Source organism: Hyla sarda, chromosome 1 (assembly GCF_029499605.1).
Source record: "Hyla sarda isolate aHylSar1 chromosome 1, aHylSar1.hap1, whole genome shotgun sequence".
Lineage (NCBI taxonomy): Eukaryota > Metazoa > Chordata > Amphibia > Anura > Hylidae > Hyla > Hyla sarda.
In genome coordinates this window covers 236,790,683-236,810,991 of record NC_079189.1, presented here as the reverse complement: position 1 = coordinate 236,810,991, position 20,309 = coordinate 236,790,683, and the positions used below count along the sequence as shown (strand labels likewise).

The following is a 20,309-nucleotide window of genomic DNA, read 5'->3' as shown; positions in this document are numbered from 1 at the left end:
AACACATTTCTCAGTGACTTTACCAGTGGAATATACAATAGAACAAGCTGAGTTTGTGCAGTAGCATAACATTACATGTGTATTGTGGTAACCCAAGAAGTATTGAGGTTAAATAAACTGTTTTAGTCCCCATTCACCATTTGAGGACTGAAACCAAATAGTAGCAGCATAGTAGTGTCACAGATAACTGCATAGGGGTATAAAATCATGATTGATCTACAAATGAGGTAAAGTAAGACTTAAAAATAGTCACTTGTGTAAGTAATAGGTGAACTGAGAAGAGGATAGCAGAGCTAGTGTGTAACCAGGTCCTAGGGCCAGAATACACATTTCCAGGATTGAAATAGTCTCATGATTATATGTTAGATAGGAAAGATGTGGATGATAAGGAACATATGTTTGATAGGTTGGACTGTACTTTTCCAGATAAAGTAAATGGGAGTAAAGCTGTAGCCAAGCAACTACACAATGTACAGATCTCTGCTTATGGCCTCATTCTCTGTGTAAACTGATTGGTGGGGATAATGGGTGTCAGATCCACCAACAGATATTGATGGCCTATCCTGAGGATAAGCCATTAATGAAAAAGCCCCAGAAACCCCTTTAACACCACTAATTTCCATTTCAATTTGTATGTGCCAGAGACACAGCTAATCGGTGGGGATGCTGTATGGTGGCACTCTGCTGATCAGACGTTGATGGCCTTTCCTGTGGATAGGTCATTAATGTTAAATTACAAATAAAACAAACCTTTAAATTTAGGCTTAGGTTTTGATTGTACAGTACAGGGAGATGAAAAAACAGAGCACTAAAAAATACAATATTAAGGGAGATCTGAAAATAGAACAAAGAATAACCATCGAGCAATCTGAGGAAGGATGAAAAAGAGTGAGGACTTATGATGGACTAAAAGTAGCACTGTATAAACATAGGTCAAGTTAAAATTACTTAAAAAAAAAAAAAACTAATAATAATAATAATAATAATAATAAAAAAATTTAAATAAATAAATAAAATAAAATTCAGTTTACTCATGGGCACACACAGTAGTAAACGTACTGAATATGAAGAATATTTAAAAGCTTTATACAGTATTTAGTCAGCATAATAATCTGATAGGGAATAATTCAATATTCCCAATCTTTTGTTCATGAAGAAATCAAGTCACTGTCACCGGTGAAAAGCCGTGCTCCTACCCCTCCTCTCAATGAAAAAATACATGAACACTTAGCTTTTTAGCACATGTATGTTTAGGGTGGTGGTGGGAGAAAGAGTTATAAGCAGAATGAGTGTTATGCACACAGCAATCTTATTTCTTTTGGTTGACTTATGACTTCGCAATTTTTAAAAACAAGTTAGCTATAGGTAGGAATCTCCCCGCGCTGCTGGGGATGGGAATCTGAGGGTAACCAAGCAAGGGGAGGGTTTGGTAGCAGTTTTTTAAAGTAGGCGCTGTTGCTGAGTCAGTACTGCTGAGTGTGAACCCACCAGTTAGCATGCATTGCTGTTGCTATACTTCAAAATTGTCATACATGTAATGTAAATAACTGCTAATAAATACTGTTTTTACCATTTTATTTCACAATTTTATTAAGGGGATATGAAAATCTTTTTAGATGATGACCTTATGCACTGTAATCACATGGGGTGTAACGCTGCATACCCAATGATACTAAAAGTAAACTAGCAAACTGGCAGAAATCCTCAGGAAGTCTTTTCTTAGTCTGTGTGTGACCTTGAATAATTCATGTGCAGTTATACAACCTGGTGTTTGTACATTTTACTTTATATATTCACATGGGTGTAAAATGTGTGAAATGTCTGTCAGAAAATTCTGGAAAAATCCAGCAGGCGCTAGGACCGCTCGGAAATGTGCAGACTCATAGATGGCAATGCCTTGCGGAATCCGGAAAAACATTGAACAAGATACATTTTTTGGCGGAAGCCGGAATCAGGATTTCCGCTCAAGTTCTGCTGTGTGCTCAGTGCAGCAGAATCCCATTGAAATCAATGAGACTCTGCTGCTGTGGAATGTCCGTGTGGAATGTTTATGCAGAGTTCCATACGGACATTCTGCCTATGTGTAAACATAGCCTAATGCGCTAAGATAATAAAATAAAGAAAATAAATATAAATGCAGAAATGTACAGGAAAAAAAAAACTTGTAAAAATAAAACACTTTACAATAAAACCATGTGACACTAAAACTATGGCTAAATGTATGTTGTAAATCTGTGTAGCTGGGTAAGATATTTGATAACATTAAATGTTCAGTAAATTATTATTTATAAAAAAAAATGTGTTATCAGTTACATAACTTTTTTTTTTTTTTTTTTTTTTTTTAATAAATCCCAGGTTCTCAGAAAACTGTACATTGGAATATAGGCAAAGATCAAGAAGTTTGGGTCTGGGTAATGGGGGAACATTCATCAGACAAACCATATGATGTCATCTGTGATGAAATTATCGGAGAACGTGCACGAGAGCAAGCAGAGAAAGAAGCTGAGGAAAGAAGGTAAAACTGCTTTTCCTGGAACTTCGAATTATCCTTTGATAAAGCGCATACATGTTTCTCATTGCACTAACTCCCCATGATCCCAAAATTAGTTTGAATATACCTACAGCAGATATATGACATTTTAAAAAGCAATAGCATTTAACAAGAATTTATAAGGTTTTAAAAAAAAATGTAGTTTTTTTTCACAGAAGACTAAAAAGTTCTAAAAAGAGAACAAGCAATAAAGTAAAACAACAACTATAAAGTAACACAACAAAGTATTTGAATCACAACTTAAATACTGAACTGTGATTTGTTGAAATCTGACATTTTTTGTCTCAGATAAACCTGGGCCATTGTGTCTAGGAAAAGCAACATATTTTGTTTGTGACCTTGGTGATATGCACATTTGTATGTATTAAATCTATATTAAAGGGGTACTCCGGCGCTTAGACATCTGATCCCCTATCCAAAGGATAGGGCATAAGATGCCTGATCGCGGGGGTCCCGCCGCTGGGGACCCCCGTGATCTTGCATGCCGCACCCCGTTTAATATCACTCCCCGGAGCGTGTTCGCTCTGGGTCTGATTACTGTCGATCATGGGGCCAAATCGTTGTGACGTCAAGGCTCCACCCCGTGTGACGTCACACTCTGCCCCCCTCAATGCAAGCCTATGGGAGGAGGAGTGGACATACATTGCTGTTTTCTGGGACTTTGTAGAGGCTGGCCGAGCAAGGGGGTATGGTTAGGTGGTGTTACGACCCTCAGCTAGGAGCCAACTCCCACAATTCACATGAGTGTGCAGGCTCATAAAGTAAGAAGCCAACATAACTAATATGCATGTAGATGTATTGATTCAGAATGTATTGTGATGTAATGCAATATAGTATACACAATGCAGGTGTTATCATGTCACAAGTTTCCCACTTCTACTTCTACCATATGGCCAAAAAGAGCTATAAAATTATCAAATGTATTGCATTAGCTTCATAAATACTCTGGGTCTGTTATTCAGTGTAATCATTGTTCAAATAAACAGTACAGAAAAAGAAATATAGAAGATTTATATGTTTTTTTCTACTTACTGATTTTGGCTTAAAGGGGTACTCCGGGGAAAACCCCTTTTTTTTTTTGTTAAATCAACTGGTGCCAGAAAGCTAAACAGATGTGTAAATTACTTCTATTAAAAAATCTTAATCCTTCCTGTACTTATTAGCTGCTGAATACTACAGTGAAAATTCTTTTCCGTTTGAAACACTGAGCTCTCTGCTGACATCATGAGCACAGTTCTCTCTGCTGATATCTCTGTCCATTTTTAGGAACTGTCCAGGGTAAAAGGAAATCCCCATAGCAAACATATGCTGTTCTGGACAGTTCATAAAATGTCAGCAGAGAGCACTGTGCTCGTGATGTCAGCAGACAGTTCTGTGTTTCAAAAAGAAAAGAATTTCGTACAGCAGTGTTTCCAAAACGGAGCCTCCAGCTGTTGCAAAACAACAACTCCCAGCATTTCCGGACAGCCACTGACTGTCCAGACATTCTGGGAGTTTAGCAACAGCTGGAGGCACCCTTTTTGAAAATCACTGGCGTAGAATACCCCTATGTCCACCCCTATGCAATCCCTAATTTAGTCCTCCAATGCGCATGGCGCTCTCTCACTTCGGAGCCCTGTCGTATTTCAAGGAAACAGTTTAGGGCCACATATCGGGTATTTCCGTACTCGGGAGCAATTGCGTTACAAAGTTTGGGGGCTTTTTCTCCTTTTACCCATTATGAAAAGGAAAAGTTGGGGTCTACACCAGCCTGTAAGTATAAATAAATAAAAAAAAATTACACTAAGATGCTGGTGTTGCCCCATACTTTTTATTTTCACAAGAGGTAAAAGGAAAAAAAAGACCCCCAAAATTTATAACGCAATTTCTCCTGAGTACGGAAATACCCTATATGGGGGGGGCGTAAAATGCTGTGCGGACGCATAACAAGGCTCAGGAGTGAGAGTGCACCATGTACATTTGAGGCCTAAATTGGTGATTTGCACATGGGTGGCTGTTTTTACAGCGGTTCGGACATAAATGCAAAAAAATTAATGGAATGTAACAAGGGGTATAGTGAGCCTTAAAGGGGTATTCCAGGCAAAATCATTTTTTATATATATATCAACTGGCTCCGGAAAGTTAAACAGATTTGTAAATTACTTCTATTAAAAAATCTTAATCCTTCCAATAGTTATTAGCTTCTGAAGTTTTCTGTCTAACTGCTCAATGATGATGTCACGTCCCGGGAGCTGTGCATGATGGGAAAATATCCCCATAGGAGCTGCACAGAAAGCAGTTAGACAGAAAACAGCAACTCAACTTCAGAAGCTAATAACTATTGGAAGGATTAAGATTTTTTTATAGACGTAATTTACAAATCTGATTAACTTTCCGGAGCCAGTTGATATATAAAAAAAAGTTTTTTACCCCACAGGTATTTGACAAATTTTTGGTAAAATTGGATGGGAAAATGAAAAAAACATTTTTTTTTTAACTAAAATGTAGGTGTTACCCAAAATTTTTCATTTTCACATGGAAAATAGGAAAAAATCCCCCCAAAATTTGTAACCCTACTTCTTCTGAGTAAGAACATACCCCATATGTGGATGTAAAGTGCTCTGCGGCTGCACTACAATGCTCAGAAGAGGAGCTCCATTGGGCTTTTGGAGAGAAAATTTGTCCAGAATTGAAGTCCACGTGTGTTTACATAGCCCCCATAGTGCCAGATCAATGGCCCCCCCAACACATGTGACCCCATTTTGGAAACTACACCCTTTACGTAATGTAATAAGGGGTACAGTGAGCATTTACATCCCACAGGTGTCTGACAGATTTTTTGATCAGTGGTCAGTGAAAATAAAAAATTTTATTTTTCATATGCACAGCCCTCTGTTCCAAAGATCTGTCAAACGTCAGTGGGGTGTAAATGCTTACTGCAACCCTTATTAAATTCTGTGAGGGGTCTAGTTTCCAAAATGGGGTCACATGTGGGGGGGCAACTGTTTTGGCACCATGGGGGGCTTTGTAAACGCACATGGCCCCTGACTTCCATTCCAAAAAATTTTCTCTCCAAAAGCTCAATGGCACTCCTCCTCTTCCGAGCATTGTAGTGTGCCAGCAGAGCACTTGACGTCCACACATGGGATATATCCATACTCAGAAGAAATGGGGTTACAAATTTTGAGGGGCATTTTCTCCTATTGCCCCTTGTAAAAATGTAAAATTTGTGGGAAAAAACTGCATTTTAGTGAAGACATTTTTTTTTTCATTTACACATCCAACTTTAACAAAAAGTCGTCAAACACCTGTGGGGTGTGAAGGCTCACTGCACACCTTGTTATGTTCTTTGAGGGCTGTAGGTTCCAAAATAATATGCCATGTGTTTTTTTTTTTTTTTGCTGTTCTGGCACCATAAGGGCTTCCTAAATGCGACATGCCCCCCAAAAACCATTTCAGCAAAATTTGCTTTCCAAAAGCCAAATGTGACTCCTTCTCTTCTGAGCATTGTAGTTCACCCGCAGAGCATTTTACATCCTAACATGGGGTATTTCCATACTCAGAAGAGATGGGGTTACAAATTTTGGGGGGCATTTTCTCCCATTACCCTTTGAAAAATTGTAAATTTGAGATTTTCAAAGTTAGAAAAATGCAATTTTCCAATTTTTCAGGAAATTTTTGAATTTTTCACCAAGAAATGATGTAAGTATCGACAAAAATGTGCCACTATGTTAAAGTAGAATATGTCACGAAAAAACTATCTCGGAATTAAATTCATAAGTAAAAGCATCCCAGAGTTAATTAATTATTAATAATTAGTGACAGTGGTCAGATGTGTAAAAAATGCTCTGGTCCTTAAGGTGAAAATGGGCTTTGTCCTTTAGGGGTTAAAGGGCTAATAAATAAATAAAAAAGTGGACAGTAAGGTGAAGTTTCCGCTTTTTTTTTTTTTTTTTGGGAGGGGGGGGGGCCAAATCTGCTGCATGGCAGGAAAAAAAAAAAACAAGTGGAAACTTTGCCTAAGGGAGGGGCCACCCAGAAATACTCCAGGTGGAGATTCCATCTGCTGTGGGCACCGATTTAATCAGCGCTGGGAACACCTGAATCTTTGTTGTGTCCATAGACGGCAATGCATATCCGAGCAGATTCTGAAAGAATAAACAAGATAATTTTTGAGTGGACTGCATGGTGCAGCAGAATCCCATTACAAACAGGCTGCTGCACCAGAATTTTGAGTACTATTTCTCTGGTTGGAATTTTTTTTATGTGAACTTACCATTGTCACATTATTTTCAAGCTTTTACCTTTATGACATTAATAATCAGTATTTTACAGACTAAACTTCTGGAAATTGTAGCCAATTGAAGGGGTTAAATAAGGCTAGGTCCTTTATCTTTGCTCAATTATTGGCTGAGTCTGTCTAAAAAATCTTGTACTTATGTGACTCAATACTAACTGTGACTGCTATGCTTTATCACTTCCTGGACAAAGGTTGAGAGGCACCAATAGCATTCGAAAGTTTGCCAAAGTTATTATATCAAAGTAAACATTGTATAATATTTACCCAGCAAATGGCACAGTAAGAAATACTGTTTCAATACTCGAAAAAATGTGGAGTAAAAGAAAAAAATCTGGCTAGTGCTTACTACTTATTGTTACACTTTTTATGGGGTATTTGTTTACTTCAGCATACTATGAATGACATGTAGAAACAGGTATAGAACCAATGCAATCACAAACTTAGGTGGTATAACATTAAAGGGGTACTACACTGGAAAACTTCTTTTTTTTTTTTTTAATCAACTGGTGCCAGAAAGTTAAACAGATTTGTAAATTACTTCTATTAAAAAATCTTAATCCTTTCAGTAGTAATCAGCTGTCGTATGATCCACAGGAAGTTGTTCTCTTTTTGAATTTCCTTTCTGCCTGACCACAGTGCTCTCTGCTGACACCTCTGTCCATTTTAGGAATTGTCCAGAGCAGGATCGGTTTTCTATGGGGATTTGCTCCTACTCTGAACAGTTCCTAAAATGGACAGATGTGTCAGCAGAGAGCACTGTGGTCAGGCAAAAAGGAAATTAAAAAAAGAAAACAATCCTTCCAGTAGTTTTCAGCTGCCGTATGATCCGCAGGAAGTTAAGATTTTTTAATCTTTGTGATTGTCAGACAGACAGGAGCCTCTCCATTTTGTTTATAATGTACAAATCTGTTTAACTTTCTGGCACCAGTTGATTGAATAAAAGATGTTTTCCAGTGGAGTACCCCTTTAAAGTGGGCAGTTTACATTGTCCAGAAAGTTAAACAGATTTGTAAATGACTTCTATTAAAAAATCTTAATCCTTTCAGTACTTACGAGCTGATGAAGCTGAGTTGTTCTTCTCTGTCTAAGTGTTCTCTGATGACACGTGTCTCGGGAACCGCCCAGTTTAGAAGCAAATCCCCATAGCAAACCACTTCTACTATGTGCAGTTCCTGAGACAAGCAGAGATGTCAGCAGAGAGCACTGTTGCCAGACAGAAATCAACAACTCAACTTCAGCAGCTGATAATTATTGGAAGGATTAAGATTTTTTAATAGAAGTAATTTACAAATCTATTTATCTTTCTGGAGCCTGTTGATATAAAAAAAATTCCCCCTGGAAAACCCCTTTAAGGTAAAATACTGAAGTGATTAAAAATAAAGTCCATTTAAAGCATAGGAAAAATAGATGTGTATCTAGCTATTAGATAGTAAAAGGCTTCTTCTAGACCAAAAAAATTGCTTTTATATCACCATCGATGTTAGAAGGATGTTAACATAAAAGATGGGGGTATCTTGAGCACTAAAATTCTTTTAGGTGTTTACTCTCACTGGTCTTATTATTTAGTAAACATGACTTTAACAATTTTCAGTTTTAACATGGTCTTTCCAACCACCCAAATAGCTACATGTAAAACAGAAGAAGTCAGCATTAAACAGCAGCCCTGGAAGAGATTTGACCTACTTCTTCAGATTCTTTTTTGTGTATTAGGTTTGTGTATTTGCTTATATGTATGTAGGTAGGTGTAATACTGTATATGTATTTTTGCATTTTGTGGGCTTCTATGGATACAATTGTATAAATGTGTAGGTGTACAAACCTACAACAAGATCGGCTTAACTCATGATATAAAACCAAATACCAGTGTCTGTGTGAACTTTATGGCTCAGAAGTTACTGTAGGTCATAGATGGTAGTAGAGCTTATATATAACGTTTCTTCCTACAGGAAAGTACAAGAGGAAGTGTTTTCTAAACTTTCAGGGGCCTTGTCACTGCATACACAAAATGAAACAGTGGAGGCTCAAAATGTCGAAAACAAGATAACTGCCAAAGAAGAAGCCACAAAAACAGATCAGAACATACTAAATGAGGAAAATAAGGTAAAGAGAAAAATGTTTTAGATAAACTGTGATGAACCTGACATGACATACAGTGCAATCCTTTGTTGAGGATTTTATAGTTCTAACATCCAAAGCCTACCATTTAGTTTTACAGAACACTGATGCTTTTATATACAGAACAGTTTGCCAATGTTGGCAGAGTATTTAGTATACATTATATATTTAGCACAAAGCATCATCTCAGATTTAATAAATAGCAATGGTTGATTAATAGATCCATATCTTAGTCTTAAAACATGCAGACATAGGCAGATAGCTGATAGGGAGATAAAACACATAATACCCGTTTCTTAGCTGATGGCTGTTTGCAAAGTTATAAAATTATGTTTTCTTTCCAAGCTCAAGTTCCATATAGGAGATGTTGAGCTGCAGAATGTACATCTCCTCCTTCCCCCACCCCTCCCAGCTTGGCTTGCAGCACTGAACCCTGCACATCAATCATGCAGGGCAGGGAGTGAGTAGGGGTGCATCTGCAGATCATCACTGCCTCTATGACAATTAAACTGAAATAAAAAAAAAGCACAAACGGATGCGCTCCGTAGTGTAACACCAAAGGTGAGTTGGTAACGCTAAGTGTGAATTGCGCTTACCACATGAAGTTGTACTCCAACCAAGTACAACAATGGAACAGGGTATATCATCAAAGGGTCTCTGCAGCTTTGTCCCGCTGAAATAGAATCACGATAAAAACAAGCAATCTCCAGGTAGCAGAGCGGGATCAATGGAAGCGCTGAGACCAGATAAGAAGTTAAAAGGATTTATTTCCCATAATGCAACGCGTTTCACGGTCACCCGCTTCCTCAGGCATCTGAGGAAGCCTGAGGAAGCGGGTGACCGTGAAACGCGTTGCATTATGGGAAATAAATCCTTTTAACTTCTTATCTGGTCTCAGCGCTTCCATTGATCCCGCTCTGCTACCTGGAGATTGCTTGTTTCTATGACAATTAAGCATGGAAAGAAATGGTATTTTATAAATTTGTAAACAGGCATTAGCTAAGAGACAGGTATCATTTGTTTTGATCTCCTTATCACCTATCTGCCTATGTCTGCAGCTTTGAGCATAATATAGAGCTGACAAAATTCCCTTTAGCGTTTGGTAAATACAAAAGTGTTCAATCCTGATTCTTCTGGTCCTCCTCCTCATGGTGTCATTTTTTATATTTTGCTATGGATAACTTAAGAGGGCTGTATGGACTGTTACAGTATATTACAAGAGTAAGTAATGGGGCAGGGAGCCATTGACTACTTGCTTCATTATACTTTCCCTCCATACCCTAGACACAGGTCCAATAGTGGCTGTGTGGTCTGCCTCCCTTACAGTATCATCACTGCTCACCAGTCCTATACATTTGAAAAATGCATAACATAGTACAAAACATAAAAATATTATTTAGTTGGGATGTTAAATGTAAAAAAAAAAGGGAAATATTGCACCAAGCAATTGTGATATTATTACTATTATTATCAGGCATGTTAGATTTAAGCATGCATAATGCTTTATTGCTGAGGTGAGGAATATCTGGCAGCGGCTTATACCTTTTTGGCACTAGTCATGCATGCTTGACAGTACAACTGTCTTACATTTCTTTTATTTGTATGGGTAGCATAAGGCCTCATAAAAAAGTTAAATATCAATAATTTATATTTTGTTAACACTGTAATAATCAACATGGATTTTACTGAAGTCATGTCACGTTATATTCCTTATGGGAAATTCTTGCCAGAGTGCATGTCTCCTAAATTCTAAAGCATTATATACTTAAATGGGCAATGTAATTTGCAGAAACTTTTTATATACTGTAGATAATACCATTATGTGTATATTTGTAATATCTATGGTTAAAATTGTGTATATTTTTGGGTGAAAAATGCTGTCCCTGCAGTTATTGCCTAACTGTCTCTGTGCGGAGACAAAACACAGGAAGTATTGGTGGACAAGCAGGGCTCTGTACAGTGAGGACAAGCAGGGCTCTGTACACTGAGGACAAGCAGGGCTCTGTACACTGAGGACAAGCAGGGCTCTGTGCACTGAGGACAAGCAGGGCTCTGTGCAGTGAGGACAAGCAGGGCTCTGTACACTGAGGACAAGCAGGGCTCTGTGCAGTGAGGACAAGCAGGGCTCTGTGCACTGAGGACAAGCAGGGCTCTGTACACTGAGGACAAGCAGGGCTCTGTACACTGAGGACAAGCAGGGCTCTGTACACTGAGGACAAGCAGGGCTCTGTACACTGAGGACAAGCAGGGCTCTGTGCAGTGAGGACAAGCAGGGCTCTGTGCAGTGAGGACAAGCAGGGCTCTGTACACTGAGGACAAGCAGGGCTCTGTACACTGAGGACAAGCAGGGCTCTGTGCAGTGAGGACAAGCAGGGCTATGTGCAGTGAGGACAAGCAGGGCTCTGTACACTGAGGACAAGCAGGGCTCTGTACACTGAGGACAAGCAGGGCTCTGTACACTGACAAGCAGGGCTCTGTGCAGTGAGGACAAGCAGGGCCCTGTACACTGAGGACAAACAGGGCTCTGTACACGAAGGACAAGCAGGGCTCTGTGCAGTGAGGACAAGCAGGGCTCTGTACATTGAGGACAAGCAGGGCTCTGTGCAGTGAGGACAAGCAGGGCTATGTGCAGTGAGGACAAGCAGGGCTCTGTACACTGAGGACAAGCAGGGCTCTGTACACTGAGGACAAGCAGGGCTCTGTACACTGAGGACAAGCAGGGCTCTGTACACTGAGTACAAGCAGTGCTCTGTGTAGTGACGCTCTGTGACATGCTTCCAGCTCACACAACAGGATGATTGACAAGCCAGGAGCCTGCACAGAGCCATACTTGTCCTGCCCTCACTTCCTGTATTTTGTCTTCACACACAGGCAATAGCTGCAAGGTCATGACAACATTTTTCCATCCAAAAATATTCAAATTTTTAATCAATGTATATCACAAATATTCGTATAATGTTATAATCTGCATTATATTAATTGTTTTTGCAAACTTTATGCAAGATGTCAATAATTACTTTAAGCTGTCAATTACTGTTAGACAAAGCTAAATAAAGCTACATGGGATATTTTACCCCTAGTGTATATTGTATTTACACAATCCTTTCTGGGATATAAGTTGCCTATTGTGACACAGTGTGTTGCTGTCTTAGAGCTAATGTTGCTTTGTCACATTTTTCACCACCCACCAGTTTTAGTAAATATTCTTATTTATTGTTTATTGCGTCCTTTTCTTTCACACCATATTTTTGCAACTTTAGGTAGGTTATGAAATAAGTTGTAAGTGAACATCTATGCAACATTTTTATACATTAGTCTCAGGTTGTTTTCCAAGAGGTACGTTAAAATAAATAATTTTTTACATATTAAAATATATTTATGTATAACATTACTAGAAAATATACTGTCCATTCTGTCAGTACTATGATGCAAGCCAACTTATCCCCTATCTAAAGGATAAGGGATAAGTGTCTGATCGTGGAGTGTCTGATCGCTGTGATCTCCGCTCCGTGCAGAGAGACTGTCGACCCCTGTTCTGTACCACAGTACTCCATTAAGCAATTTTGTCACAACTTTGTATAAATGCTTGCGGTCATTGTGTGTTTGGAAAAGCCATTTGTGCCTAAGATTCAACTTCCTGGCTTGTGTTTTAAAATGTTGCTTCAATATAATCACACACCCCTTGCTTAATGGTTGGGGGTGGGTTTTCTTTGGCTTGCAAGTCTTCCCCTTTTCCCTCCATATATAAGAATGGTCATTATGGCAGCTTTCTGTTTCATCAGACCAGTGGACATTTCTCCCAAAAGTAAGATCTTTGTCCCCGTGTGCAGTTGCAAACTGTAGGGGTAGGTTCACAGTTCAGTCAGTGGGATTACGCGAGCGGCATTACGGGCAGTAAACAATAACATCAGTGGGAATGGGTCTTCTGTGGACCCGTTCACACTGCGGAATTTCAGCGGCGTACAATTCCGCCGCTGAAACTGATCTGTGCAAAGAAAGTCACGGAAGTCAGCGAGCGCTGAATATCCATCATTGGTGATAGCGCAGTGCCGCGCAGTCCTACCACCGTATTTAGGTGGTGGCCGCCAGATGGAATCTTCGCTCGTGGAATTCTGCAAGCGGAGATTCTGTTCACATTACGTAGTGTGAACATATCCTAATTTGGCTTTGTACCAAAGGTCATTAATTTTGGAGACAGAATGGCCCTCATTTACTATTCTAAACCCGACCTCTTTTGTCGGGTTTTTTTGTCGCATCTTTGTCTGCGCCATGTCGCAGACATTGTGCGCCAGTCTGCGACACGATGTGACATTTTTTCCCGACGGACCCGATGTGGATTCTCCCAAACCCGAAAAAGGGGCGTAACCCGACATTTCTGAGCTTTCCCACGTATTTATAAAGGTTTCCAACCCGAATTTGTTGTATTGTTGTGGATTTTTTCCCGACAGCTCAGAGGAGTTGGAAACCAAAACCAACAAAACCCACGTGCGACAAACAGGATGTGACATAATAATAACTACCAGGGGAAAAAAGCAGTCGGGTAAGAAAGCAACATAGACTTACAACCCGATTTTCTTAGTAAATGAGGGCCAATGTGTTTCTTTCATGAACTGTATGATGACTGTGTGGTCCCATGTTGTCTTAACCTGCATATTATTGTTTGGACAAATATATGTAGAACCTTTAGGCATTTGGAAATTGCTATCAAAGATGTACCAGATATGTAAAGGTCCACATTTGTTTTCTGATGTATTGGTGGATTTCTTTTGATTTTCCCATGATGTCAAACAAAGAGGCAAGTAGGCCTTGCAATCCTGCTACAGTTCACCTCCAATTTACTTCTAAAGCTGGTTGTTTCATGTACAAAGTATATCTTCTACACAATCTGCTAAAATTGTTGTTAATGAAAAGGAATTTGCGGAGAGAAGAAATATGAGTTTAAATTACTTCAACCTAGGGGTATGTAAATCTGTACCCTAAATGGTAGAATGGTATTAATGCAATGGCCCTGAACCATATATTAAAATTAACATGTTACCCCTTAATGACACAGCATGTGCATGTAGATCCTGAGAGTATTACGAGTCTTTTAAGTGAGCTGAGGAGCTGAGCTCACGTCACCAGGGGTGAGTACCAGCTGCTATAAGCAGCCAGGGCTCACTGCTAAGATAGTGGCGTAAAGACTTTTACCTTGTTGTCCGATTGTTTCTCTATCCCAGCAGGCTGTATAAGCAGAGCACTGATAACACTGATCAGTGCTGTGCTATGGCAGAAAGACTGCATGAAATAGTCCTCTATTTGGAGTAGTAAATAATAAAAAGCTAATTTAAGAGATACAAATAAGCATCACCCCTAGTAAAAATTTTACTCCCAACCCCCTACACACACCTTCCCATTTTATAAATAATAACATATAAATAACTAAAGGGTAGAATGTACCGTACAGTCACAAGCAGTAATGCTTATACTTGTATTTTCAGTGCCTTTCACTTCTTTGCATGGTCTGTGTGTAGTTATTATGCAATTCTTTTCTGAAGCTAAGAGAATTAGTAAGTAAGTAACTAAGTAAATAAAGAAAGAAAGGGGAATGACGTTCATGTATAAACTGTGTAAACTTTAAAGTGTCCTTATATCGCTGGAAATCCCCAATTGGTCATTTCAGGAAAACATTTATCTCCAGTACTTTATGAGCTGTAACATTGATTTTTGGTTTTACTCTGTGGAGCCAAGTTCAGCAGGGCAGAAGAACTGTGAGGTTTACAGAAAGGATTACAAACACGAATTTACATTGCGCAAGAAAAAGGGACTTAAATTAAAATGACTAACATTGGAGGTTAGATTGTACCTCTACGCGAACTCTCTTTTGTAAAGTTCCCAACTGAATCTTATTGAAAACCTTAAAGGGGTACTCCAGGGGAAAACCTTTCCTTTTTTAATCAATTGGTGCCAAAAAGTTATACAGATTAAAAAAATCTAAATCCTTCCAGCACTTAACAGCTGCTGTATGCTCCAGAGGAAATTGTATACCGTAGTTCTTTTCTGTCTGACCACAGTGATCTCTGCTGACACCTCTGTCCATGTCAGGAACTGTCCAGAGAGGGAGAAAATCCCCATAGAAAACCTCTCCTTTTCTGGACAGTTCCTGACATGGACAGAGGTGTCAGCAGAGAGCACTGTGGTCAGACAGAAAATAAATTCAAGAAGAACAAAACTTCCTCTGTAGCATACAGCAGCTGATAAGTACTGGAAGGATTAAGATTTGTATATATATTTTTTACTTTCTGGCACCAGTTGATTAGAAGAAAATTGTTTTACACCAAAGTACCCTTTTAATGTAAAAAATGACTTCCTCCAAAGGTCCACATTTTAGCTTCCTTCCTGATTGTCCTTGAATACCTTTTGTTTTTTGTTTTTTTTTCAATTTGAATGGGTAAAAAATTCAGCTCATTTATGCTAATGAATTTCCTACCATATTTGCATAGCAGTAGGAGCTGTTTCTCCGACCCCTACAGAGTCATAGATGTAAAATATAACAAGCTGGCCGCCTGCAGCTGCTATAGAGTAAGTTTGGGAGCTTACTGAATACTGTTATACATTAAAGGGAAAAGTTACATAGTATGCAGTAAGTTCCTTCTATTATTTAAATGTATGTTTATGCAGGGGATTTGACGCTATGTACTGTATTAGAAAAAACTGGGATCTGACCACTATAGATATGTAGTAAGAAATATATTTAAACTGTAAAACAACATTATGACAAGAGGTAAAGATTCACTTTGATTTCCATTACATCCGCTAGTCCACATTCAATAGTATTAAGGTGCACGCAGTCATGGGAGACTTGGTTAGAGACCCCAAACTCCAATAAAAGTAAAGAGGACCGCAGCACACAAAATTCTTCAGTGCAAAAACTTGTGTTTTATTCCATCTACATAAAGTGCAACATTTCGGTAGTTTCACACCACCATCTTCAGGCAGTTTCGGTAGTCTCACACCACCATCCATGCCTGAAGATGATGGTGTGAGACTACCGAAACGTTGCACTTTATATATTTATCTAGCTGAAGATGGAATAAAACACAAGTTTTTGCACTGAGGAATTTTGTGTGCCGCGGTCCTCTCTACAAATATATATATATATATATATATATATATATACATATATATATATTTATATTTAGTTTAACATGACAGATGATAGATAGCTAGTCAGACTGAAGTTCCCTGTGCCTGCCAAAATAAACTATTCTAAGAGCCCACCATATTTTTTGTCTACTTTAAAGTAATTATTGCACAACAGGGATTAATAGGATAACAATGGGAATGGTTTTAAACGGTTTAATAAGGATTAAGAATATTAATAAAATAAAAATAAAAAAACAAACAAACATAGCTGCTCTCTTCCAGAAACAGCTCCCCTCCAGCTCCCCTCCTGTTGTGTGTGGTGCTACAACTCGGCTTCTTTCACTTCAAAGCAAATTACACATACTGAGGACAAGAGTTGTGCTTTTTCTGGAAGAAAGCAGCTAGGTTTTTTTCTAATCCTGGACAGTCCCTTTAAAGTATGTTCCAAATGTGGTTGTCTTCTGCTAGATCTTTGCGCTTTGATCTTTTGCGCATTTCTTGCGGCTAAAGCATGCTGAAGGATACTCACAAAAGATTCACCCATGTGAACATACCCTTAGATGTACATTTTTGTGTCATAACTTGGGCCCACTGGAGGATCTTCTGGGTCTCTGGTGGGCCATTCCAATCCTGGATAGGTAAATAAATCAATATTTTACTTATCTTCTTTTTTTCCCCACCCATTTTAATAGGTCACTTTAAACATTATATTTTTGGTATATCCCCTTAACCCTCAGCAAAAAAAGGTGATCCCATTGTTTGCACTCCCAGTGATCAGCTGTATTGATATAATGTATTGGAGAACCGACCAGTGGTCAATTTCACTGTAGTGCCACTATCAGGGTAATGAAGGATTTCAGTAATTGTGAAATGAAGGACACCATTTGTGACCACAATCCACATTAGACCTTAAAGGGGGTTATCCAGGAATAGAAAAACAGAAGTAATTTCTTTTAAAAACTGCTCCCTGTCTGTCTCCAGGTAAGGTGTGATATCACAACTTGGCTCCATTCATTTCAATGGAACTGAGCTGCAGGACCACACACATCCTGGGGATAGACAGGGTTTTGGAAAGACATTACCTTTGTTTTTCTATTCCTGGATAACCCCTTTAATATATGAGGATCCTGGATGAGGAATGGCCCATTAACTCAATATCAACATTTTAAAGGGCATTTAATGTTGATTGTTAAACACCTTCCTGACATTTGATGTAAATAAACAGCATATCATAATATCAAGAAGAAATATAGAATAAGCAGGTAACTGTCACCTACAGTTTAACTCCTTAGATACCAGGGTCAATAGTGACCATGGCATCTAAGCAGTTAGATTCTGGTTGACAATTCCATCTCTCCTTCAGTGCCCCTCATGATACAATCACAGGCTCGCCATCTTAGTATTTTTAGGACAGCTTTCAAAAAGTAATGCAACAAGAGGGACCTATGAGTGGAGGGTAAATCCAATATTATTAACATTTGACCGCTAAGCGGTCACTGAGACCCTAAATTTCCCACCCAATATAAAACTTAACGTTTAATGAGCCAAGATTAAAATAACCTCACACATATTGATCCATAATGCATTGATTGGCATGACACTGCATGCTATAGAAGTGAATTGAAAAAATAGACTGTGGCTGCAGTCCACAGTCTATAGTGTGAGACAATTAAAAATCTAACACATTGCCTGCCCGCCCGACGTTTCGCCACAGGCTGTGGCTTTATCAAGGGCTAAGAGGCAAATGGCGTGCAAACAAGCCTTGCAGGGGTTTAAATAACCTCCTGTCTCTAACGTCATTAGAACATGTCACTTCCTGTATTAACATGACATCTCATTGGTTACAATCACATGCAGACTAATGATTGACCGCTTCCTGGCCAATAAAATTTAGACCAGGATGCATCTTGCTATATTCGTTTGATTGACAGCATCCTTGACCAACAGGCTGAGACCAATCAAGCTTCTGAACTCCTCATTGGTGCCGGAAGCTGTACACGTATGTGCGCCAACGGTCCTGCGCTAACTGATAGCTTCCCGAACCTCCGATATGAACGCATGCGCAGTACGGATGCGCAGAAGAACGTGCGCGAGTACTTAGTCATATACAGCCACTGCTGGGAGGCTGCGCGACAGACATATGCGCCGGTACTTAGCCGATTTGGCATATGAATCACACATGGCTGTTGTGATAGAGCTGTAATACACAATATAACCACTCATGTGAACAACGACTGCATAGCAAGTAATAAACTAATCTGAAAACACTAAATAAGTTACTATCTGGCAGTATAGGGCGACCAACCTAGCAACGTAGGTATAATATCAAAGTAAAGAAATATTATTCATAATACCGCTGAATTAGTGTAATCGATAGTAAAAGAGGGGGGAGCAATTACTCATCTGTTCTACATAGATATAGTCATAATTAATTCATATCATCAACGGAAGTAATTCATAAGTAGGATTAATAAAGGCTTATAACGGCTCTTCTATATAGTACCAATTGTAATAAGTGATTCCTGTCCTACAAGAAGGCTGCATAGGTGAAGCCTTCATTCAGTCCATTTGGGCTTTGGGATTTTAATCTCCAAATCCATCGGGCTTCTTCTTGAAGCAGTCTGGTGTTAAGATTGCCACGTCTCGGACCCAGTTTACACTGGGTAATGCCACAGAAACGTAATTCAAAGGGAGCATCATTGTGTACAGTCCTCATATGCCTAGCAATTGGCGTATCTTGATAGGTGTTAATAGTACTCATGTGTTTTGAAATACGTCTACGCAATTGTTGGACTGTCTTTCCTACATAGATTTTAGGACAATTGCATGTGGCTAGGTACACTACCCCCATCGTTTGACAGGTGATGAAGTCCCTAATTTGATATTTCCGATTATCAATCGGATTAGAGAATTCTTTTGTACGTGGCATAAATTTGCAAAAATTGCACCGTCCACATGGATGTGATCCTTGGATTGATGATTTCAACCAACTGGATGCAGACTCCTCTGCATAAAAACTCCTAACTATTTGATTTTGAATATTGGGTCCTCTACGATAGGTTATGGAAGGGTGAGTAGAGATCACCTCCCTAAGGTCATTGTCCACCTGTAATATAGACCAATATTTCCTAAGTATATTCATGATTTTTTGATTGTGTTGATCAAAAGTTCCGATACACCTAATGATCTTTTGGCCACTGTTGTCTTTAGCCAATTTGTGATCACGTAATAATTCAGATCTCGGAGTCGCCCTAGCTCTGGCGAAGGCCTTGTGAAGGACTTTCTTAGGATAACCTCTATTGGTGAAGCGTCTATACAGGAGATCACATTCTTCTTGAAATTTAAGAGGATCAGAGCAATTCCTTTTGGCTCGTAGATATTGACTGATTGGGATACCCTTCTTCAATGGTACAGGATGATAACTCTTCCAATTAAGAAAACTATTGGTTGACGTAGGTTTACGATATATGGAAGTGTGAATGTGACCAAGTGAATCAATAGTGATAGTGAGGTCAAGAAAATGAAGAAATTTATCGTGAATTTCAGAAGTAAAGTGCATATTAATATGATTAGTGTTAAGTGCTTGAACGAAGGATTGAAATAATTGTGTAGTGCTGTCCCAAAAAATCAATATATCATCTATATAACGACCCCAAAATAAAATGTGAGAATTAAATTCTTGAAAAGTGTCAGAGAAAACGTGAGTGTCTTCCCACCACCCTAAGAATAAATTAGAATAATTCGGTGCACAAGGAGTGCCCATAGCAGTGCCCTTCAACTGAAAATAAAAGTGCCTATCAAAAAGGAAAAAATTATGAGTAAGTAGAAAACGTAATAGGGTCAAAACAAATTTGTTGTGTGCTGTGTACTGAAGACCTTTAGTAGTTAAAAAATGTTGTACAGCATGAAGTCCCTGTTCATGTTGGATGTTTGTATAGAGAGATTCCACATCCAAACTGGCTATAAGAGTACCTGGAGGGAATGTGATCTCCTGTAATTTCTTCACAGTATCCTTGGTATCCTTAATAAAGGACGGAAGAGAGGAAACAAAGGGGGTCAAGAACTGATCTACATAGTGACTGATATTTTGTGTAATATTGTCACACCCTGAGACAATGGGTCTGCCAGGGATAGGGGAACTCCGTTTGTGCACCTTGGGAAGGGCGTAGAAAGTGGCTATTGTTGGCGATGGATTAAAGAGATATTTAAATTCTTCTTCTGTTATCAATTGGTCTATTC

At 38.9% G+C, this 20,309-nt stretch overlaps 1 protein-coding gene across 4 annotated transcripts in view; it reads left to right on the top strand.

The window, feature by feature from the left end:
- Positions 1 to 20,309, top strand: part of SH2D4A (SH2 domain containing 4A) — a 120,973-nt gene that overhangs the window by 29,967 nt on the left and 70,697 nt on the right. For all 4 annotated transcript variants that reach the window (XM_056569228.1, XM_056569219.1, XM_056569225.1 and 1 more), the window contains 2 exons: positions 2,356 to 2,515; positions 8,777 to 8,930. In XM_056569228.1, the coding sequence (XP_056425203.1) occupies positions 2,356 to 2,515; positions 8,777 to 8,930 (314 nt within the window). The remainder of the gene's footprint in view (positions 1 to 2,355; positions 2,516 to 8,776; positions 8,931 to 20,309) is intronic.